At 41.5% G+C, this 24,529-nt stretch overlaps 1 protein-coding gene across 2 annotated transcripts in view; it reads left to right on the forward strand.

The window, feature by feature from the left end:
- Positions 1-3,555: 3,555 nt before the first annotated feature.
- Positions 3,556-24,529, forward strand: part of KL (klotho) — a 51,540-nt gene continuing 30,566 nt past the window's right edge. The window contains exon 1 of one of the 2 annotated variants that reach the window (XM_065829877.2): positions 3,556-4,341. In XM_065829877.2, coding sequence (XP_065685949.2) covers positions 3,598-4,341 — 744 coding nt within the window. In that variant the 5' untranslated portion in view covers positions 3,556-3,597. The remainder of the gene's footprint in view (positions 4,342-24,529) is intronic. The other variant, XM_071804744.1, reaches the window with a different exon arrangement.

Raw genomic sequence — 24,529 nt, forward strand, 5'->3', positions numbered from 1 at the left:
TGAATGCATATAACTAGTTTGACCAAGAGAGAAGAAAGAAGGAATAGGTATGGAAGGCTGCATTTTTTCAAGAAAATTGGACTTGCAGATTCCCTGAGAAAACTGAGGAAGAGCTTATTTACCTGGCAGGCTGTGATGTTCCGGCAGGGATGACGAAGGTAAATCTAGAATGCTGTTGCACAGCTTTCCACTGGGAACAGCTATTCATCAGCAAGTGGAAGTAAAATCTGACAACTTAGCAGTTTGCATTTAACAGACAGAATAAAGAATTATTGTTATACAGCAATGGAAGCAGTAGAGAAAATGCTCAAATCTAATTCAGGTGGAGATTTTTTTAAGAAGTGTCCCCAACTGGTAGCAAGTAGTTTCATGTCTTGGGATGCTGAGGGTATAAATCTATTACACAAGGCTATTTTCAACTGACTGTATGCTTGTATATGTTTGGAAGTATGCTTGTGAACAGAGAAAGGGTATCAAAACAGAAGACAGCTGTTTTAGGCACTGAGGCCGCTTGTTCTGCCACAGTGAGGAGCACAGATGTCACCAGTGTAAGATTACTAGCTCTGCTGGGGAGACTTTAAAATGAGGAAGGGGTTTGCTGCATTGAAGTCAATGCATGATGTGACCCCAGGGAAAGCTGTTAAATGAATCTAAAGCAGTAAAAGAATTACTTTACCTAAAATTAGCTATGCCAGAAGATTCAGCCTCTTTGGGATTAGAAACAGAGGTGCTCAGTCAGAATGCTGTTGAGTTTGATTGTGTGCACAACCTAATGAAAATAGAGTATCCATTATACACATTATCAAAAGTTGAACGTTCTATAATTACCAGTACAAAGAGACTGAAAGTTAAGTCCTGATCTGCTGCACTGGGGCAGAGTTGGAAATGTGCTTGCTCAGCAACACAGACATGATGGAGCCATGTTTTGAACTCAAGGAGCAGTGAGGGAGACCTGAACGTCTGCAAGTGTTTGGCTGACCTTTCTGCATGGTTAATATTACACAGAGTTTGTTAGACTGCTAGAAAAAAAAACTGGCTCAGAGCACTGGATGATTGTGTTGCCCGAAAACACGAAAACAAGCTTTCTCTAGAAGAAAAAAACAAGCAACTGAAGGCCACAGTGAACATTTTCTGACATTTACACACACACAAATAAAAAAAAAATTAAAAAAAAATTCATCTGACAGGCATACAGATGAAGTGACAGCTTTGTGCCAGCAACTTTTAGTCAGATTTCTTCCCTCAAAAATGGGCTTCTTGCTTCAGGGGCACAGTCACTTTAGGCTTCCTAGATAGTTTTTGGAGAAGGCAGCCATCTCCAGAAGTTGACAAGGATCTTAGCTAGGCTGACTTAACACTAACAGCATGAGGCTCTTTCTTTTCTTTGAGTGTTGAGAGGCTCTGGAAGAAACAAGCTCCTAATGAAGGGGTTTCACTTAAGTGCCTTCTTTTAGGTTGCCTAAGTGTAAATAGGATTGATCTAGGTTTTAGTTGATAATTAGCGAATGAAAAGAAAGTGTATCGAAATATATTTTAAAATCTCTTGCGTCTCCAGATACCCAAGGATGTGGTGTTTGTTTGTGGGTTTTTTTTCTTTTTTTTTTTTTTTTCCCCTTTTTTTCCTTTAATGTCAGCAATGGACTTAGCATCACTAATACCCTGGTTTAGGCTGAGGTATTTCTGAGGCATGTCTCTACATCCCAACGTTCAAAATACTTCAGCAGTGAGCTCCAGTGAAGGCATTACACCTCCACTGAAGTCAGGTCAGTGCTGGTGCCTGGCCCTTTGCTCCTTGCGCAGGGACAATTACAGCAATGCTGCCATGCACTGAACAACTAACCTCCAGCTTCTGCAAGTAACTACCAGGTGATGCAAACAAACACCTAGCTCTCTTGCTGCAGATCCAGCTGTCATTTACTTACACTGTAGTCAAATTTCAGCAGCTTGTCAGACTGCACAGCAAACTCCTGGCAGCCAAAGACCAGCGTGGTTCTGGGCCTGCCATCCCCAACTCCCAACCCACAAACTTCCCCCCTTAGGAAAGGGATGTCACTGGTCCCCTGGGCTGTTCAGAGCTTCATCCCTCTAACAGAGGAATAAATGAATCACCACTAACAGAAGATCAACTGCAATCCTGTACTCTACATCTTTGGTCTTTTCTATAAAAACACCACAAAACAATGCCTGAAACCAAACCTAATCAGTGCAGAAAAGGTGACAGTTGGAAGTTTTAGAAACAGGCAAAGCAAACCCCCTACCTGCACGTGCAAGAGCCCATCCTGCCTGCTAGAAGAAATCTTCAGTGGCTCACAGCTGGCATTTAAATCCATCAACTCATTATTAGCGATTACCTCTAATCTTCCCCTGAGGAAGTTTATTTTCTAAATATAAAATGAAATTATCCAAATGCCTTCATTCTACGGTTAAACAACTTTATCTCCTGGGAACATCTTCCTGTCCTTAGCAACCCATCTAGTAGGTGTGTTTTATTCTTCAACTTCCCAACTCACGTTAGAGTCCATGCAATTGAATACCAGATTTTTGCAACGTGTGGAACCAGTTCTTGCTTTGCAGCCCTGGTCGAAGTGTTTTGTCCGAAGGAGACAAGAACAGCAGCCCAAACCCTGCCTTAAAAGAGAGGTCCATGCATTGCACCCACACACTCTTGTTAAAAAGTGTAACTCAGTAATCAAACTTAGCTCAGTTTGTTTCCTTTCCATAAAGATATGTGAAGCATTTCTAAATGAAACTTGTTTTCAATGCAGTAAACAACCAAATATACCAACCTCCTACTCCAGAAAAGAAAAGTGTTACTGGGAGGTGACAGTCCATGAATTACTAGGGGGGTGAGTGCATGATGTCTTGGACAACGAGTTTCTCTGTCGTTACTTTCACATGAGAGATCGCAGATGTGGTGTCTTTTGCCAAGGCTGAAGGAAAAATGTTTGTATTTCCTCTGTTCTCCTCACCGCCAACCCCGCGGATCACTGCCTCCCCTCGGCCGCGCCGCAGGGGCCGCTGCCCGCCGGTCCCCGGGCTGCCCGCCGGTCCCCGGGCTCCCCGCCGGCGGCACCGCGGGGCTGGGGATGGGGCTACGCGTGGCTCCTTGGAGGGGATGGATTCGGCCGTCGAGTCTCTCAGTGGGCTCCTCAGAAAAGCCGTTTCGGGGAAAGGGTGCTGGGCAGCGGCAGGGGTCCCGCCTCCGAGTAGGGGCACGGGAGCCACGGCCAGGTGCAGATACTCGGCGGAGGGGGCTTGCGGGGGCCGCCCTTGACGCCCGAGGACGGGGATCTCCACCCCGAGGGGTCGGGGGGGGGTAACAGGGGCGACCCCGATGTGGGGACAGGGTGCATCTCTCTCCCGAGGAGCCCCCGCCCGCTGCCGCGCTCTCCTCTCTGCACGCCCCGTCTCACCCCCTGGATCCCGCCCCCGGAGGCAGCTCTCCCCGACGGAGCCGGCGGGAAGGATGCAGTCGGCAGCTCCGAGGTAATTATTAATAGCCGTGCCCACCGGGGCGGGAGAGGGGGAAGGTGAGATAAAAGGGGGTGGCGGGGGGCTGTGAGGAGGGAGCCGCCGTCGCGGAGCCCGGCTGGGAGTATGGCCCCTGCCGCGCCGCTGCCGCTGCTGTTGCTGCTGCTCGGGCGGCCGCTGCTCGGGTGGCCGGGGCAGGGCGCGGGCACCTGGTCCCGCTTCGCCCGGCTGCCCTACCCGCAGGACCAGCTCTTCCTCCACGACACCTTCCCCGACGGCTTCCTCTGGGGGGCGGGCAGCGCCGCCTACCAAACGGAGGGCGGCTGGCGCCAGGGCGGCAAAGGCGCTTCGGTCTGGGACACCTTCGCCCACCGCCCGGCCACGCCGTCGGGGTCCGCCCCGCCGGGGCCGGCGGGCGGCGACGTCGCCAGTGACAGCTACAACAACCTCTTCCGCGATGTCGAGGGGCTGCGGCGCCTGGGGGTCTCCCACTACCGCTTCTCGCTGTCCTGGGCGCGGCTGCTGCCCAACGGCACGGCGCCCCTCAACCCCGCTGGGCTGGCCCACTACCGCCGGCTGCTGGAACACCTGCGGGAGCTGGGCGTTGAGCCCGTTGTCACCCTGTACCACTGGGACCTGCCGCAGGGCCTGCAGGATGCCTTTGGTGGCTGGACCAGCCCTGTCCTGCCCCAGCTCTTCCGTGACTACGCTGAGCTCTGCTTCCGACACTTCGGTGGACAGGTGCGCTACTGGCTGACCATGGACAACCCCTACGTGGTGGCCTGGCACGGTTACGGCACCGGGCGGCTGCCGCCTGGAGTGCCGGGAGGCCCACGCCTTGGCTACCAGGCAGCCCACCACTTGCTGCAGGTAATGGTGGGCGGCGGGAAGGGGCCCCATGGCTCCTCAGCCTGAGGTGACGCCACAGGGAAGGGTGCGGGGGCCGCTGTCTGCCTGCCCTGTTGTGGAGCCCCAATCCTTGGCCAGCTGCTGGCCTGGAAACCAAATTGACATGCCTGAGGGAGCATGGGCAGACAACTTAGAGGCTAAAGGCAGTGAGTGAGGGTCATAGGTGGGACGCAGGAACTTTCTGTCTGAGGTTACTTCAACTTAGGAAACATGCTGAGGTGAAGCACTTTCTGTGTTCTGAAGAATTGTTCAATCCTATACCCCAGTCCTTGTGAATGCCGTTCTGAGTGGGTGAGTGGATGTGTTCAGCTGTGGCACTCCAGCACTTGTTTACTGAGGTTATGTGGAAATGCTAATTGCAACTATAGAGAGAATTCATGCATCTGATAACTGAGTTAATGGAGATGGCAGAGGTAGCTGAAATGTCATACTGAGGAATTTTCTTGATACATGATCGGTTTTTTTGGCAATGTGAACACTTCTTGGGAAAAAAAGAAACTCTCCTCCTAAGGTAGTCTAGTAAGTCACATAAGTACTTTGCTATACATGATTTTTATGCAGTGTATCTATGGTGTGATTGTAATGTTTGCTGGAATCAAACATTGTAGATTCTTGTGGAGAATTCAGCAGAAGTGTGTACAAGTCCCTTCAGTGACAGGGGAAAAGATCCAGCCTAAGTGGAATAGTGTGGCCATTAAGGTGATCTATTGTACCTTAATATGTGTTCACAAGCTGCTAATGCCCATCTGCTCAGTGTACACTTACCGGCAGGAGTTACATCCTAGTGACTATTAATATCATATATGGGATGTGAGCATTGAGAAAACATTTGACGCACATCTTATTCTACTTTTTGCCCCTTTCAGCCATTATCTTTGCATTGTTTAATGCTACAAATAAGTCAAGAGAAGATACAGGTAGGGAAGATGTAGGCGAAAATTAAGATTAAATTCCTAGTCCTGAAACATTTGACCTCTTCGTTTAGTACCTTGGGGTGTACTTGACCATGTTTCATACTGTGATTGTACAGTTTGCTGAAGTAAGTCTGCTTATGGGTAAAGTTATTCCTAAATTTCAGCACTTGCAGAATTAGCACCAAATTTTGAAGCAAGGCTTCATCACCTATCAGTGGCCGTTATGCTTTTCATAGAGTCACTGAATAGTTGGTAGTAAGTTATTTGCTAGACTTTGTGCAGTTGTTCTGAAGGCAGTGGGGCTGCACACAAGGAGATGAGCTGCCAGCTTGGTGTGCGGAGCACAGGCCCTGGAGAGCAGAAGCTCTGTTTCTCTGTCTTCCTACAGACATCATACAAAATAATTAATTAGAGCTGCAAATATGAACACTCAGGTTGTCAGACCTTGGAATCGTTCAACTCCAAGGGTCACAGGCTCACCGAGGTGGAGTTGCAATGTTGACTGTCACTTTACTTTTTTTTTTCCAAAGCCCCTTCTTTGCTGTGCAAAATGAGCAGTTAATGAGTCAGTTCATATTCTGTGTGTTTCCTCCCCCTGCACTCTGTTGAATTTGTTGCTTCAGACCTGAATTAATACAGGGCTCTGTGAACAGACAAATAAAGACAAACACCTCTTTTGTCCTTGGCTTTTACACAGTGCTGCCTGTCTTGACTCTTTATATCCCACATCACTGTAGTGTCTGAGTCCCTCATAATCTTGTCATAAAAGCCCTATGGAGAAGGAAGGTTCTATTCTATTTAACAGGTGAGAAACTGAGGCATAGACTTGCCTTCACCATGTAAAAAGTATAATTAAACCAAAGAAGTCTACCAATGCTTTGTTTAGTGACAGAACCTCAGGATTAGTTTTGTCCTAGTGACTAGTTCAGGTTTTTCACAATTAGTGGACAACAGTGTAAAGCAGCAAGGTATCATTTTTCCATGTCATGAATGAGAAACTGAAGCACAGATACAATTGATACCCCAAGTGTCCACTGATTTTTAGTGCCCTTTTCCTACGTGATGTTTTTAGAATATTGGTCAGTTACACTTTCAACGCTTCTACAAATCAGATCCCAAAATCCTAAATCACTTACAGAGAAAATAAGGGACGTGCAGTTTATGCAGAAGGGCTCTGATCCCTGACTCCTCCAGGTGGGACTCTTCAACAGACACAGAGCCTGATTCTTCAGGACAGAGAAGCAAACAGCTTCAACACAGAGATCCTCCTTTTCCTTCTTACATCTCTGTAACGTATTGATGTTAAACCTTTTAACTTGTGCAAACAGTGGTGTAGAAAGCTCCAGAGTATGGCTTCTTTGACTACACAGCCTGATACACGTAGAGAAAGTGTGTGTAATCGTGCAATGAAAGATTGTCATACTGCCTATGGTAAGGAGTGAATTACATTTCCATGTGCAAATTAAATTCTTATATAATTTCTGAGTGGTTGATTTGGCAACTTGAATAATGTTCTTTAATGTGTGTCTGTGGGTTGCATATAATTTTGTAGGTGCGTTTGGTCAGTTCTCATGAACACATGTAGCTGTGATTTGGATCAGAAGGCTGTGCAGTGGAACCGCTTCATCCCGTAACCCGGAGAACCTGTGTAGCACCAGGTGGTGCTGCTGGGAAATATGGTCCTCACAGCTCCATCGGAAAAGATGTGGTTGTATCATTCCTAAGCTCCCCACCCAACAAACAAACAACCCCAAACAATCTTTTAGCCCCCTAATGATCTAATGATGTCTTACATCATTACCCCAAAAGTCTGCTCCCAGGTTTCTTCTTAATACTTTTTCCTTCTCTATGTTATTCTTGTAGCTTTTTCTTTTTTCCCTTTCTCCCCTGGGAAATTGAACTTGTAGAACATGTTTGTTTTTCAAAGGATAAAACATGGTGTCATAAATGTTTGGTTCTTAGCAAATGAGCAGACTAACTGTTAATATGTATATTTTCTGTCTTTTTTCCCCATATTTAAAATATGCAGTTTTAAGCATCTTCTTTCCCCGTTTCTTCAAACCAAAGAACCTCATAAGTGGAAAGCTTAACAGCTAGTGAAAGCTGATGTCTACTAATTTATTTTACTAGATGCTGATTACATTAAAAGACTAAATCATTTCCTTTAAGTTCTTTAAAATCCAGCACATATGAATGTGGATTTGAGGCTCTGTCTTTCCCAGTTAGTTATTATCTGAATAAGTGATCAAATAAGATTTTGATTCAATTCAAGTTGTTCAATTCAGGGTTGACGGAAACAGGCCAATGAAGTTTGATCTGAATGACTATGTTTAAATTTAGCTTGAATTGATTTAAACCTATTGTACTGAATTTTTCATTACCTTGCACTTTTCTGAACTTCCACAAGCGAGTCATAACAGATGCTAAATGGACAGAGTAAGAGACACTTTTTGTAAAGAGCAAATAAAAATAGTGTAAAAAATTGTAAGAAAAATATTTTATGGATGCATCCTTGCTTTGTTATTGAGGGATGTTGATCAATGTTCAGTCAAAACTTTGCCCTTTCATAGTATTTCCACTGACACTTGTCGCTTTTGATATGCCTAAGCCCTTCAAACATGGTGAGAAATGGAGAAAACTATGTGTTTGTTCACCAAATAAATTGGATGGATCAAGTATAGTTTATAAAAGTTGGTATTCTTTCGAGTCAACAGCCAGAAAATGTAATGCCAGAAATCCATCACATATGTGATGCATCTCTTTCTCTGAATAGGAGTTGAGAGGGGTCATTGTATTATGTTCTGTTTTTTGCAAATGCATTTTTTCATTACTGGTTCACAGTATATTGCCTGAATTGAACATACTTGGATTTACTCAATATAAACAGCATTTGCAGAAACAGAAGAACACGTCGTTTCCCCGAAGAAGTGAGTGGAGTTGCTGCCTGGAAACCAGTCACGTAGCAACAGACTGATTTCCATTCCAAAACAAAAGGTAAGTACTATTTTGTTGACCTTCAGTGCTAAACCTAATAAAGTATCAGTAATTGCAGCACAGGAGAATGGTCTTCCCTCAGTGTGTATCGTTTCTTCGAAAATTCAGACAACCTTCAAACTTTCACTCAGTGCTAATGGAGTGATTTTGGATTTTCCTGAAAGTAACGCGGTTCATTAAAGTTGTGAAGACATACAGAATTTTCAGAAAAAGAAGGAATAATTCTAAGTAATAGTATTCTATTTTTTTTTTTCCTGTTCTTGCTTTCTTAAGAGTTAATTACAAAGAAGAAATCCGTTCTGTTTCTGGCTTTGAGTGTCAGTTGGGTGGTATATATTTGCAAATAATGTGTTGCAGTAGTGATTATTTTAATCACTATTCATTTGAATCAGGTATCTTTCAAATGTCAGAGATGCCAAACAAGTGCAGTTCAACCACAGAGCAGATTCAGCTCTGATGCTGCAGTGTTGTGTGTCAGGTAGCCATGTATAGTTATATTATGTTCACAAATTATACTAAAAGCTATAGCATACCTTTATCAAGCTTTAATCATCAAAAGAAAAATGAATAGAGTTTCATTTTAATATGTGATAAACCGAGGAATTTGGGTTTCAAGTATGCTCATTTTATTAAAATTAGCTTGAAAGACAGAATATGTATAGTAACTTTCCCCTTGCTGTTTCTACCTGATTGCATACACATTTGCAAAAGGGCTGTCATTTTCAAATAGTCTACTGTAACAAACAAACAAACAAACAGTATGTTATCTTTACAGAATGCTTTGATCTTTAATTATAGAAATATCAGGACTACATGGAGATTAAGGTGTTACGGAAAAGCAAGAGTGGACCTCCCTCAAGTGTAGGGGTTCTATAACTTGAAAAGCTTTTCAGAGATTATAGGAAATCTTATTAAAACAGGCAGGACCTGGAAATGCTACACTGATGACCGAAGTGAGATGGAAGCAGAATTTGTTTATTCTCTGTGTGGAAGAGCATGAAGTCAAGCCCATTGGTATATTAAGTCCCACCTCAACTCTTTTGCTGTTTATTATGAGAATGACGATTTGTTGAGGGTCCCTTTTAAATATGAGGATTTTAGTGCTTAGTAGATGTGTTTTTTATAGCTATGAATCTCTGTATTTAATTCTATAGGCAGCCCAAAATCTGTATTTTCATATCCTCTTTTAAGTGCCATGTGCTTGATTTTTGTTGCAGTAACTGTTGCTGGAGGTACCTATGTGATACTTCTGGTTCCTATCCAAGGTAACCTAATATGCTTCCTTTTTAAATAGTGTGCTTTTCATTTAAGATCAAAGTTTTCATTTAACATGTTAGGCAGAGCTCTGCTCAGTGCCAGAAAGATAATGACTACTGAATAACAGCAGTTTGATATAGATAAGGGCATTTACATAGGCAACAAAAAATTCAAATCTTACAAAGTCTCACTGGATATGTGAGTGTTAAGCTGTCTGTTCCTTGATACTTTTTCATTCTACAGTAATAAAACCTCATTAAGTAAGAGATGTTCTTCTCCCCTTCAGCTTCTTTCCTCAAGCAGAAGTGATCCTGTATTTGTTACAGTTTGGGGGAATCTGAAGTAAAGTGCATCCAAGGACTTGTGCTCCTGTGCATGCTTTCACGGGATGAACTCTTCCAGTTTCCATTTCATCTTGATTCTGTGGAAAGGTTCTAGTACTTAAGGTACTTGATGGGCTTAATTCCTGCCCTTACTTAAGGGTATTGTTGGGACCTGGAAAATAAAGCCTAGTTTCAGGTTTTGCAGAGCGAAATGTGTATTTTAATTTAAGATAGTTCACCATTTTTTAGTCCCTGTCCTTCCCTTTTGATTGAAGATAAGTAGCTCGTAGAGCTTTCCCATGATAGGTCAAGTAGTAGCCTCTATTCAGCAGCCATCAGCAGGTGAAACTGCAGAGACAGTCTTTCTGTTGCAAGTGTTGTCTTCTGTGAGGCAAAAACAGCCCTGTGACCTAAGAGAAAGTTGCTTTGCTCACCACATGCCCACCTTCTAGAAGGTCAAACTATGATCTCACTTGTCTTGGTAGAAATTAAATCAGAATGGGGCTTGGCAGGTCTGTTGCTTGGGCAATTACTCCAGCTTCATTCCTCACAGTTATTAACTCTCTATTTAAATAACAGCATCTGCTTCCCAGGAACATCTCCTTTCTCTTTCTGGGGAACATTTTTCCCCTGTGTTTTAGTATTTCTTCAACTAGACAGAAGCAGTGAATATACATATATAGCTGGCAGTACTGTTGGCAAGCAGGGACCATTAGGACAGTGAATAGAGTACAGTGCAGGGTGCCGTCATTTTAACTGGTTTTGGTGACTGTGATACATATCTTTCTTACATTAGGAGGAGCAGGAAAGGGCAGACAGACACGTGCATGTAGATGCTCTGTAGTTTGCCTGGCTCCAGTTTGTAATGTCTTGTGGTTTACAGTTTGTAGTTGGCAAAGTTTGAGGGCTCCTTGCAACTGAGTGTGTGATTTGTCTGTTTGGTTGTTGGCTGATGAGCTGTGAAACTGCTGAACTTAACCTGAAGGTACAAGGCTGATCTTGGAAAAGTTGTAAAAAAGCCAAGAAGCCAACAATTCAAAGTCGTCTGCTTGTAGAGACTTGTAAGTAAAGAAAAGTACACAGAGATATTTTCTTCTTCCTTTCCATGATGGTAAAAATAAAGAAAAGGAAATGGTGAAGAAGTGCTTCTGAAGAAGCAGGGGAGCTGACCTCCATATACAATTATGACAGGCTGTACAAATTCTAGAATAAGTATTTATTTTAAGTACGAAATAAAAAGTACTCATGTTTGAATATATGCCTGTAAAAGCTTGTATAATAGAAGAGTGTCTTGGGTAAAAATGTGAGTGCTGATTTTAGATTAAGTCTGAGAATATGATGGAACAGAAGAATAAGGTTGTATAAAACATGTCAGGTTGTTTAGGAAGTTACTGAAGTGAAGACTAGACAGATCTCTGAGGGAGAAGATGACCCATGGAATATGACCATGAATAAAACATGAAAGAAGAGACTGGCATCTGGAAGAAGAAGAGAATTACAGCACTTGAGAGAAAATGTGCCAGTGGAAACCAAAGGCGAGTTGTCAGGAAGGAAGAGTAACTAAATAAGCACAAGAGGAGAAAGAGAGATTGGCAGTGGCAAGGAACTGGAGCCTTTGGTAAAATGGGATGAGTAGGAGGCAAATGATATCAAGGAAGAGGAAGAATTAAATTCACACCAGTGCTCTCTATAAATACTTAGGAGTATAAAGGACAGGAAGAAAATTTAAAGGACAATATGCACACACACAAGGATAAAAATTCAATATCAGTAAAATTAGATTGACTATTAGAAGTCATTGATACCCCTTGGAGAAAAGTTTCTGGAATGGCCTTTCAGTGTTAATGGTGGGAACGAAAATCTTATTTTAGGACAGCTGCAGCACCTTAAAAGACTCCTGATACATTTGGTGGCAGTAGAGGTGGCAGGACTGGCAACCTGTATTCTTCCTCTTTGCTTGCAAATTCATAGCACAATGATACCTGGCATAATTTAAACTCTGAGAGTGTAGTTCAATGGAAAAAAAATGAGCAGTAGACAGTTTGTTGAGGATAATGGTGATAGCAACTTCTGGCTTGCTGTGACAGCTTCAGCACTGCCCTAAGAGCAGAAAACACTCATAAGAAGCCTGGCCTGTTAAATTTGTGATATATGTCCCTGGAGATTTGCCAGGGAGGGTTCATCTAAATGCACACTGGAGTAAGAGAATTTAAGAATCTCTGGATTTGGACAAATTGAAGCACAGTTAAGTTGCGTCATTTTTACGTATGCTTAGTCTGAGAAGAGATAGCATTCTGTGTTATGGAGAACTGCAAAAGTTTAAAGTTTAACTTTGTTTTGATTCTGAAGAAGAAAAACCATATTCTAAATTCTCACAGTTACTGAAGTATTTAGAGATGCTGTTCACAACAGCTGGTGTAGGAGCCAAGGGACTGGGACCACGGATGTTTCCAGTCCCACTGACCAGCTGGGGCTCGGTGACTTCTTCATGACGGGAAGCACAGGGGCTTTTGCAGGCTCGGTCCAGCCTGGGATGCTGAAAGGCCAGGAGTGCTGCATGACACCCTGCGACGTGCAAGAGCCTGGGCTGACAGGGAGCCACGCGCCGTTCCAGTGGACGATCACTTCAGTCTGCACATGATGATTTTGTTACTTGCACTTCAGGTCTCATGATAACAGCTGAGCTTTGACTTCTGTTTTAGTCAGTTTAAGTCATCTCTAAAGACAGCTGAATGGTTTAAAATTGGCCAGGAGAGATTATACTATGGAAATGCCTTGTTATTTTGTGAGTCCAAAAGTCAACCCAGGAGTCATTTTGTAGGTTAATCAGTTTAATGCCCTTACGAAAGGCTAGAAAATGTTGGCACCACTGGGATTATATTTTAAAAGCTATTTGCTTTACAGTTGGGAAGATAGGAGTGTCTGTTTTTTTTGATCCTGCTTGTAGAAAAGACATGAACTGATTTGGTGGGGAGAGGGGGCAGACGTGTAGCTGTTGGTCACGCGTTCTGGTGAGAGTTCGCTGTGATTTTCCAATGCCATTTCCCATTCAGCTTTTTTCTTGTTCTTTTGAATATGTAGTAGCTCCACTGGATCAGTTGTTATTCAGAGCTGAGGGCAAAGTTTACCCAATTTGTTTATTTAACTTTCAGCATTTTAACGAATAATCTCATTTTTGCTGCAGGCATGGAAATGCTGAACATAGTTATTGATTAATTATTCTAACTATAGTGTCTTAACTCAAATATTCATGGAAATGGTAGAATTATGCAACATTTATTTCCCTTTGAGAAAGTAGGTCAGGAATATATTGTATTGTCAGGCTAAGTGGTTATTTTTTTGTTTTGTATTTTGTAAGTAATAACATTTTGCTTCAAAATCAATTCAATAATTCTGACCTCAGGTTTGAGATGAAAGTTCAGCTGGGTTCTGACTGTACAGTGATGACATGTTTTTTTTGTAATACACTTATTTCACTCTTCATTTCTTTTCCTGTCACAGGACAAGGTGTTTGGAGAGAGAAGAGCTGGCACAGCAGAATGACCAGTTACATACTTCATCGGGGGCAAAATCCAGGCCAGAAAGAGTCGTAACAAAACATGGGGTGGTGGGAAAGAGGAGCATTAGGAAAACGGACAATGCATGAGGAGCTGATGAGATGAGGGGGTGACTAGCAATGATGGGAATGCAGGAGCTGGGTTTATGAGACAGTACTGCATTTTTGTTTGTATATTTAGCACTGAAAATTAAACTTGATATGAAATGAAATGGCCTGGATTCTCCCAAAGATGTGCTGTTTTCTAGTTCATTTTTATTTATAAATGTCATATTAATTCTTTTGAGGAACATGACTGGTGATTTAATGAAATCGCAAACCATGCTTCACAGTGATGGAGCCTAATTCCGAGAGTCTGTCTTGGCTTATGATGTTCCACTTGCTGTCCTCACATTGCCACCAGCACTGGGAACAGGGGGCAGTGAGTAACCTGCAAAAGAAAGAGGGAGAGATGCTATATTCAGGCTAGGTTTCTCAAAGGAGTTTAAAGAAAATAAGTGATAACTGAATTTCCCTTAAGCTTTTTTGAGAATACTGTCACTTTCGAGCAGTTAAATAAATTAGCAAGATGAACAGATGTGTTCCTCTTAACTTGAAGAAAATGTGAGTTCTCATATTCAAGTAGCACCTCTGCAGCGTGAGACCTTGGAAATGCACTGAACCAGCTCTTGAACTCAGCTGATCCTGCTGCTTTCCTTCCCAGCCATGAACGTGCCTCTTGTTTTGAGTGAGAAGGGAATATTGCCGCATACCAAGCAGGGCAAGGAACAGAGCTGTGGGAATATGATTCAGCTACAGTTTTGCATCTTAATAATATGCATGGTAGCATAAGACATCCCTCTTTTTCTTCTACATAGTCAGCTGTGATTACTAACATCCCCCCCCCCCCCCGTCATATCAGCTAGCTTTTTCTCAGATTCTTAACACCTCGTGCTTTCACAAAGTAATACAATGTAATAAGAACAAGTCAGAAAGATCTAAAACCTGTGAAACTGAAAGTTGTCTGTTCATTGAATTTAAAATATTTGAGGGAGATACTTCACTTTCCCAGAAGAAGTTAAGAACTAGGGGAAATAAATCAGTCATTTTATTTTTACTTTGCTGTGGAAAATCTTGTGTTTTCCATTTTGATGTGATATTGAAAAATTTCATTTTGGTATAGTGAGTCAGTCAGTTATTTCAGACACCACCTTCTGTATTCTTTCACTGGATGAGTGCCCACTGCTTCAAATTGGGTCAGTTTACCCTTGTGAAATTGCTATATAACCTGCTGCAATATGACAGACTTCTTGAAGCTGCAGATTGATGCCTTTTATTCTGTGATGAAAGAAATGAAACAGTCTGAGAGCTGTCAGGACAGAATTCTCACACTGTGGTACTTACCCTGTGTCTCATATTTGTAGGTGGACTGCTTGTGCCACCTTTGTGAGAAACTGTAATTATTCCGTCATTTATCTCCCTCTTCTTTCCTATTTCTGGTAAAAAGAAAAGTGGTACTTGAAGGAGGTGGCTTCGTGAAAGGGGGAAAAATTCTAATAAAAGCAGCATCAAATTGGCACAGTCATACTGAGTCTGGATGTTAGAACTAGCAAACTGCAGTACAGAGCAGCTTAGAAAGAGCATTTTTCCATAGCATAGCGTAGGGTAATGAAATAGAGACCACTTCAAAATTGGTTGCTTGTGCAATGGTTGTAGGAACAGCATTGTAATGTTATGACGTGAAAGACGAAAACCCTGAACTACACCAGTCAGATCCCACTTTACCCAAGTTATACTCTTCTAGCCAGGAATGTTTCCTGTATAACTGGTAACTTGGAATAGGTTTGTAGAAACCAGAGAGGGTGAGCGTAGGTATGAATGAGATACTGGCACTGGTCCATGGGATCTGGTCTTGGAGGCTCTGGACTGGTGGTCAGGAAGGAATTTACATGGTCAGGGAACCCTGATGTTTCTTGTTGGGCCTTGTTTTTCCTGCTCTCTGTGCTGTGGAAGGTGGCCAGGGTCCCAGGATCTTTAGGGCATTTTACCTAAATAATTTGCCTTCTGTGGCATTGGTTTAGGATTCTGATAATAATCTTTGTTATTTCCTATTTTAGTCCTGTGGATCATTGCAATGTTTGGAGCATTTGGATGTTTTTTCTTGTGTTAAAGGTCTCAGGATTTGTTTAATGGCTCAAAACGCCACAAACATGGGGAAAAAAGGGACATACAGTGGATATTACTGTGTAGTGTTTGGGGCTAAAAGCTTGCTACACTATTGCTTGCAACTAAACTTGATGATCTATGTATCTCCTTTCCATTTTTTTGCCGAGGAACAGTTCATTTTGTGGGAGTTCTTCTGGGAGAATATTTTTAGGAATGAAGTGAGTATGGAAGAGTGAACAACAAGGAGAGCAAGGAATTTGAAAGCATCAAACACACATTGGAGCAGCATGTCCCCCATGTTGGAAAGGAACTAGAGGGTCTCAAGTGAGCCTTGTGAGGCACTAGCATTTCATAGACCCAAGACCACATAGAAATGCCTGACTGAGCTATTTATAATAAACACCTAGGGGAAAAAGTTATACTGGGAGGTACACAAAACAAGGGAGTCAATTGGCATGTCAAATCTGTAGAGTACTTTACCAAACTGAATGGTCAGCTATCAGAGAACAAGGCATCTGTGACACAGACATTGACATTGGATGTAAGAAAGAAGCATGAGTAATGACAACTGCCCCAGAAGTTGCCAGATAGACTCAGCTTTTTTTTTACCTCACTGGTTGTGTAATAAAGCAACTTGAGATTTTTGAGCGGCTGATGGAAGCAGCTGAAGGTTTTTCTCTGAAGCATCTTATTCTGGAACTGCTTCAATGATAATGAGATGGGTTGGACAGCATGACCCATTGCAGTAATTCTTATATTTCACTATTGTTCTTCTACAAGTGTAAGAAAATATTACTTTCTCAGTCTCCACAATATGTTTGTGGTAAGATTAATCATCGACCCCACCACTGAATAATTCACTACAGTTTTTGTGCAATGACTATGCATAGCTTTTGGAAAGTACCAGCCAAACCCCTCAGTTTTGTGTCTCAAAATCTTTAAAGACCTGTGTATGTCCAGAAGACAGATAGGCAGTAGGTGTCATTCAGGAGTGTGTCCAATGAAACCACTGCAGATCTGCACTGGTGGAATGACACTGCTGATTTAAACACTGAAAAGCATTGTAGATTATTGGAACTGTAGCATAATGTGGTACTTTCGATACAGATAAATACCTCTTCTAGTTGAATAAAAGTCTTTATTTTGCTGACTGTGAAATGGATGGATTAACTGAAGAGTGGTCTGTGAGATGTGCAAGTAGTTCATTATCAGTTTGTCTCCTCCAGATGGAGGACACAGGAGAGCATGCAAGGAAAATCAGTGTGTCTAATCAGGAGTGGGCACAACTGATACAGGAATGGTCTGTTTCAGTGGCAGCTGGCCGCCAGCTCTCGAGCTCCACTTCATGGTACTAATAGGAAAGTTGGATTGGGATTAGAGCCTGCAGAATCCCCATATTCACCTTTGTGTATAGCATGAAAATAATTTGTTGGTACTGGCACTGGGTACAACTGGGACAGACATCAACTTGCAAAGATTACCAATAACGAATCAAATTTGTCCAACAGCTGAAAAAACAATGTTAAACTACCCGGGGTTCATGTTTACCCCAAGTTACAGCTGTCAGCAGCAGGGCTTTTTGCTCTTTTGAGTGGGGCTGTAGCATGGAAAATCACTTCTTCCCCACAGTTCAGCAGCGTCATCGTGCTGTCTTCCAGGCAGCATTTGCATCAGCTCTGAGGCACAGTCTGGCATCTGCTTGGCCTTTCAATAGTTGGGTTTTCAATAACGATTATAAAATGTGGTCTAGTGTAAAGATATTTCTCTTAAAGTGGTTTGGCAGCATTCTCAGTGATCCCACAGGGAAGAGCAGCTAGGACTTGTTCTCCAGCTCTGAGCCAGCTGTCCGTGGGCTGACCAGGGGTGTAGCTGTGTGTACTTTGGCTCTGCACCAGTGAAGGCATGGACTAAGCTGTCCTTGGCTGTCTGCAAGCCTGTGGTGTAGAGCTGCAGAACTTGACGTGGAGGACCAGGAGCTCAGGAGTGGAAGATATTAGGAAAAGGTTCTTCCCCCAGAGGGTGTTGGAGCACTGGAACAGGCTCCCCAGGGAGGTGTCACAGCCCCAAGCCTGACAGTGTTCAAGAAGAGACTGGACAGCACCCTCAGACACATGGTGTGAACTGTGGGGTTGTCATGTGCAGGGACAGGAGTTGGACTTGTGGATCGCTTCCCACTCAGGACATTCTATGATTCTGTGATTCTGTGAGTGCTAGAACAGTGCTGTATAAGTGCTGGTGGTGGCTGGATGAAGATGGAGGAATGCAATGCATGTGCTTTGCTAGGTAGATGCTCCATCGCAGTAGAGCTATCTCCCTTGCAGACTGTGGGAATAAACACAGGGGAGAGCAATCACACACTAGCTAATTTTACACACATTCAACAGAGACATCTACATTTGAGCTTGCCATCCTAGGGTCCTTTTACAGGTGGAAAGAAGTGAACATGGTGTCTCTCATCCTAAGACCAAAAAAAAGAAGTCCCATTTCTGTCTGTGAGGTATAAACAAAACCTGTGGTTATAAACTCAAACCCAGACTTTTTGTAAACAGACTCTTAGTCAAATGAGGGCAGGAGAGGTGAAGTAGGTGACAAAAAAAAGGGAGTACTGAAGGGCTAGTTCAAAAATTGGCTTGAGATGCTTTTTGTTCCTGTGACTTGTCAGATGATGGACTCTGACATACGATCTGGGTCACACGCAGATTTTACCTGAGTCTCCCCTGTTTAACGTATGTGATATCTGTGGGGAAATCCTGTATCTCATGCTCTCACCTAGTTCTCCTGAGCAATGAACTGAGTTTTCTGTCTGAAGCAGCTGATACATGTCAGCACAGTTCCCCCCTGCAAGGGTGGTCAGCAGCACCTTCTTGGTCCTGTAAAGCCGGAGCAAGCAAATGGCCTTGGTGTCCTATGTGGGATCTCATGGGCATTCAGTAGCCCCATCCTGTGGCTCTTCAAGCCATTTAGCTGATCAGCTGCCACTGACCCACCATGGCTGTTGAAGTATGGTGGAAGAATTTAATGCCTTTTCCAGAAACGTGAGGAGAGCAGTCCTTGGAAAAATGTAGTTTAAAACATCAAAAAAAGTTAAAACCTTTAAAATTAACACAGTCTTTTTCTCCCTACTGAAACTAATATGCAAATGCAAACTATAGGCTGATTGTCACAGTCTCCTGTCTGAAAACAAAAGATGCCTCTTTCCTTTAGGGCCCTATTATTTTCTTCAACGAGTATATTGAACCTCATTTCAATCTAAGTATACAATAGGTATTTACTGACTATGATAAGCAGATAATGTAAAATGTGCATTAAGTCTTAAAAATAGAAAACCTCATTATTTTAAAACAAATCACAAGATATCCTTAAATCACCTAAGGAAAAGTAACATAAGGAAAGATATACAGACATCAGGCAGTGGGGAAGAAGATGGGATTTAAAAAAAAAAATGTACTTCCAAAACCAATAATACTTTTTGTCTGGTCTATCAAGAAGGGTGATCATGTTGATCTCTGAGGTTCATAGACAGGAAAGGTTAATGAGGATGAGGGTTAGACTAATGTAAATACCTACAGGTGCAAGGGACACAAAACACTATGAATTCACAATATCAAAGTCAAGCCAGACCCATCTGATAGCTTTCTGTGATAACTGATTATCTAGAAAAAGAAAATATGATAAACCTAATCAATCTGTATTTTCAGCAGGATGTGAAATGGTGGCATGTGGAGAATTACTGATTCAATTCAGGAGGAAGGGAATTTTCAGTAGTAGCTAGGAAGTTGCTAAAGCAAATATCACAATAAGTTGCACTGCAACTAGAAGCATCAGGCTCAAGGACAGTAACTAGCTGAACTTTTAAATGTATTTTAACTCCTGTGCTTTGGCACAGACTACGATTGTGATTATTAGAGCATGAGCTAAACTTGAGGAAACAGTGCCAATGCAAAGGGTAATCAGGAAAATAAACAGATGAACAGAAAGACTCAAAAAATTTTTTTCCATGAGATGTGAACTTGCTGATCACAGCATGACCATCAGATGCCAATATAATCCAGCTGTGATGAAGATGCATTTGTTTCTAGTCTGTATCAGATGATGTTTCCAGCAGAGATGAGGAATTACCTTCCTAGAACAGGGCTTATTTACCTGAGCAGGTACACTGGGAGAGGATATACTTGCTGTCTATAAATAGATCAATGATAGAAACAAGTGAAGGAAAATACTAAATCTAGGGAAAGTTTTGATCCAAGAACCAAAGTGTTTGGACTGAATATGAATAAAATTAACCTGAAAATCAGGAAAAAAGGAAACCATTTGTGAAGTGTGATTCTGTCGTAGTCTTCTAGAGAGAATAGTATGAACAAAATACCTAGCCAATGTTAAAGTGAATCTGGATCAGATTATAAACAGGAACATGTCATATATATGCCCATAGCAGCAGGGGCTTGACCCTGATGCACTTGAGGCTTTTCTCAATTTTATGATCCAGTTTTACTAATCCCTGTCAGATAGTAGACGTAGGATCAGAAAGATGTTAATGATTTTTTTCAGTAAGGTATTTTTTTGTATTTCTGTAAAAATTCTCTGAAGTCAGAATTCTTCTTGCACAGTAATATGACTCATCACCCTGTTCTGGAATATTGTATCATTTAACAAAGCATTTCCAGTGCCTCGTTCAGAATGTTTCATACTTTTATGTGAAATCCTTTGTTGGGTCCACAATGAAAACATGGCAGTTGATTAGTCATCATGATATAGGAACTCAAGGAGATTCACAATTAGTAGGACTAACACCTGGTCTACAGCAGATCAGGCTTGTGGAAGGACTCTGCTTTCATTCCCATTTTTCTCCTGCAGCACCGAGTCATCCCTGAAAGGAGGGATTATGGAGGTAGCACTCTCAGAATAGCAATAGCCTTCTCTTACTTTATATATATCTAATAAGTATATTTAATTAAACTGTTCAACTATATACTTTACATTGGGAAAGACCAATTAAAAACTTAAAAGGTGTGGTTCATCTCACTTTATGTGTTTGTATTGTACACATTTCTGAAGTAGTTAGATTATGCTCCCCGTTTGCTCAGTGGAAAGACTTTAAAGGCATGATAAATGTGACCAATTTTACCCATCTACATTAGGGTAAGATAAATTGCAATCTAGAGTTTCCCATACCCCAATAGTCTTGAATTATTTTATGTTCAAAAATATGTACATAAAATCCCTACTGTTTTCTTCACAGAATCACAGAATGTTAGGGATTGGATGGGACCTAGAAAGGTTATCCAGTCCAGTCCCCCCACTGGAGCAGGAACACCTAGATGAAGTTACACAGGAATGTGTCCAGGTGGGTTTTGAATGTCTTCAGACAAGGAGACTCCACAACCCCCCTGAGCAGCCTGTTCCAGTGCTCTGATACCCTCACTGAGAAGAAGTTTTTTTCTCAAATTTAAGTGGAACCTCTTGTGTTCCAGCTTGATCCCATTACCCCTTGTCCTATCATTGTTTGCCACCAAGAAGAGCCTGGCTCCATCCTCCCAACACTCAGCCTTTATATATTTATAAACACGATGGGGTCACCCTTCAGTCTCCTCTTCTTCAAGCTAAAGAGACCCAGCTCCCTCAGCCTTTCCTCATAAGGGAGATGCTCCACTCCCGTAATCATCTTTGTTGCCCTGCACTGGACTCCCTCCAGCAGTTCCCTGTCCTTCTTGAACTGAGGGACCCAAAACTGGATGCAATATTCCAGATGCGGTCTCAAATGCAGTTTCTTCTTCAGTATTTATTTTCGACATCTCTACTTTCTTGTGTCTCATTGGTATGAGAAAAGTGGGTTTTGATTGCTATAAATGGAACCTTTTTTCCCAAGTGCTCATTTCTACAGAGATTTTTTTTCTTCCCAGTAAGAACTTGCATATGTGTCTCATGCAGAGCATCTTCACTCTTCTATAAGAGCATTTGTTTATAAAGGAGCATCCAGTGAAAATCGAAGTTCAGTTAATGCAATTCAATCTCTTCTACTTCCTTCCATCCTGCCTTCCTTCCTCCCTGCCTCCATTTCAGCAAAAGGCCTCTTTGAGCCCTTCACAGCCTGAGACAGGCCAACAATTTGCTTTTCGTTGGTGTTTGGGCAACTAGTTCATTATTGAACTGCCAACTTCTCTGCTTCTTGTAGCATCATTGATTGAACCAGGATTCCATGTAAACTGTGTAATCAGTGAATTTCTTACTATCTGAAGCATCATCCCGATTTAATGTACCCTGCCTTAAATTTTCCATTTTTCAATATCCTTTGTACTGCATACTGGTTGAAGGTTGTGTTGGCATAGCTGTGGCTAATGAAAACCTTTTTCTCTAGCACAAACATGGCTGGGCAGCTCTCACTACGTTATGCACCATATGGGATCTCTCAAAAGGAAAGATTATTTTCATGTTTAATATGATTAAAAATACAAAGCTTTTCATGCTTTTGTAGTGTTAGGCTGTTCAAGCATGCATCTACAGTAGTATTACAGTACAAATCACGAGTGTGTGTGCAATGTGCATTTCCTAATTGCCTCCATTTGCTGTACTGTGTTTTGTAGCCTGAAGTGGTTTTGGAGTACCCAGCTGGGTTGTTTTTGGATGAAGGTAACCTGGAAACTGCTCTGCAGGAGCACACCTATTGTAATCCAGCTGCTCGTCAGATTCTGGTCCATGGGTTATTGTAAATATTGAGTCCTTAGCTTTATGGTTTCTAAAGTAGTTGTAGGTACTATGACTTGAAATTATTATAACTGGCTACATATTATATTAGGCACAGGGGTGCCTAATATATGCTTAATCTCCTTTTCCACCTAATAAGCCCAGAATATATGTAAGCCATCTAGCTGCTTACATGACTTTGTACTGATCTAGAAATCAAAGACAATATTTTAGCAAAAATCAGTCACTGGATTTATTGCTCTTCCTGTCTTCTTGCATTTAAGCTTGAGATGCCTATGATCAGTCTAGGACTGGGGCTTTAACAAATACTGAGCTAGTTTACAAAGGCTTCTGTGACTCTGAGAGCATTTTTATGGGCGTCTTTATGGAAATCTGTTGTAAGTTTTTGCTATATCTGTATAGCTCTTCAGTCAATTACTTAGAAATGAGGCATCGCTCCAAACTCTTTGCTTTGAACTGTCTTCTGTTAAAACAGGCACTACTTAAAATGGTAGGCATCTGTCTCACTGTTAGGTATTGACCTAACCACTGTAATTGTATGTGACCTCCTGACAACTGCTGTCCTCATGGTAATGGTGAAGCAGAGCAACTTTACTTTCTGGCATATCTATAGGTTGACATAGGAGGATGAAATGATGCTGTTACACAAAGTATGTGAATTCGCTTTTCTGTTGTTCTGGTCCATTTTGATCTTAGAAATGGGATTTCTCCCAGAATAAGTTTTCTTTAAATTATTGAAAACTTTATTGTATTTTGATGCTGGATATTTACATATTACAGTGTACTGGCAGAATTTCCAAAGACATGGTTATACAGAAGCAAATGCCAATCCCAGAAAAAATGCTTAAGAAGTGTATCTGAAGCTGTGAGTTGACAGCTTTTTAAAGTTTTTAATTTGTCCCTGTGTTTCTGTATCTATATTTAAAATGGCCAAGGAAAAAAAATACAGTTTTTAGTCATATCTGGAATAAGTAGGAAAAACAAAAGGCGGATATACAGGCACTTAATTTTTTATATTCATAGTCCAAAGATGACTCTCATTCATGTATACAAATGTCTTGGCATCACTGACTTTATATTTTGTTCTAGAGCAATTTGAAGTTTAGTGTTGCACTTTTAAATAGTTCATAAAAGATGACTTCTGTCAGTTTTCCCTTGTGCCTGTTCCTTCAACTCAGCAGTATTAGCCGCAGTAAAAATTATCTGTTGTTTGTTTCTTATGTAAAGAAAGCCCAATATCAAAGTTACTGTCTCTTCTTCAGGAGACAGCTATTTTCTCTCCAAAATAGAATATGAACAGAAAACTGGCAAAGAGCTGGTTAATGAAACCTGGAACATACTAAGTTGTTCTTTTAAAAAATCAGATGCTAGGATACAGTCTAAATCTAACTGTGCTAAATATGTTTAAAATTTGTCCAGTTGACACAATATTTATGAATACCTCAGTCTGTGAATATGATGTTAATTCTGGTCAGAAAGTGTCTAGTACTATGGTGGTGAGAGCACAGGATCTGAAGCAAGGATTGCTTGAAAAAAGAGTAATTAGTTGGCATTTGCAACTGTGTGTGTTACATTAACCAACACTTGCCTTTTTCTATGGGGCTTAGACTAAACAATTACCTTGACAACACCCTTCCTTCTCTTTTGCTGTTTCCTTTTTTTTTTTTTAAATTTAGTTTTTCTGTTTATTTCTCTAAGAATTGGATAAAATGTACTTTAGGTCTTTTGCTGTGCTTTCTTTTCTTGATTGTTAAGGCTTAGATTGCAGTATATTGATGTAGTAAACCCCCCTATTCTATGTTGCATCGTATAAAAACACAGGATATACTTTTAAAAAGGAAACAACTGTAGCTGGTATTTTTATATCAACTTTATTAACATTTATCTTCTAAGTGACTATGTTAAAACATTCTTTCAATATTATGTCAACCCAACTAGTTGGATTCCTTGTATACAAACAGGTGAAATCCAGCTTAATTTCTACAGGTAACCAACAATAGGAAGATTGTTTTTATGAATTAAGAACTAGATATTTCATTTTAAATCCTTTTTTGTTGCAGTTTTCTGTTCTACAAGATTCCAATTTTATAGCTCAAATGGTGCTTTTTATTATGTTTGCAGACTACTGGAATAAAGAAGGAAAACTTTTATTTGTACGCTTTTGAGTTGATACTCATCTCTGTAGTAGAGCAATTTTATATTTACCATTAAACATGCATTTAGAAACAGACATAAAGGGACTTATTCATACCTCAGAA

The sequence above is a fragment of the Patagioenas fasciata genome, chromosome 1 (assembly GCF_037038585.1).
Source record: "Patagioenas fasciata isolate bPatFas1 chromosome 1, bPatFas1.hap1, whole genome shotgun sequence".
NCBI lineage: Eukaryota > Metazoa > Chordata > Aves > Columbiformes > Columbidae > Patagioenas > Patagioenas fasciata.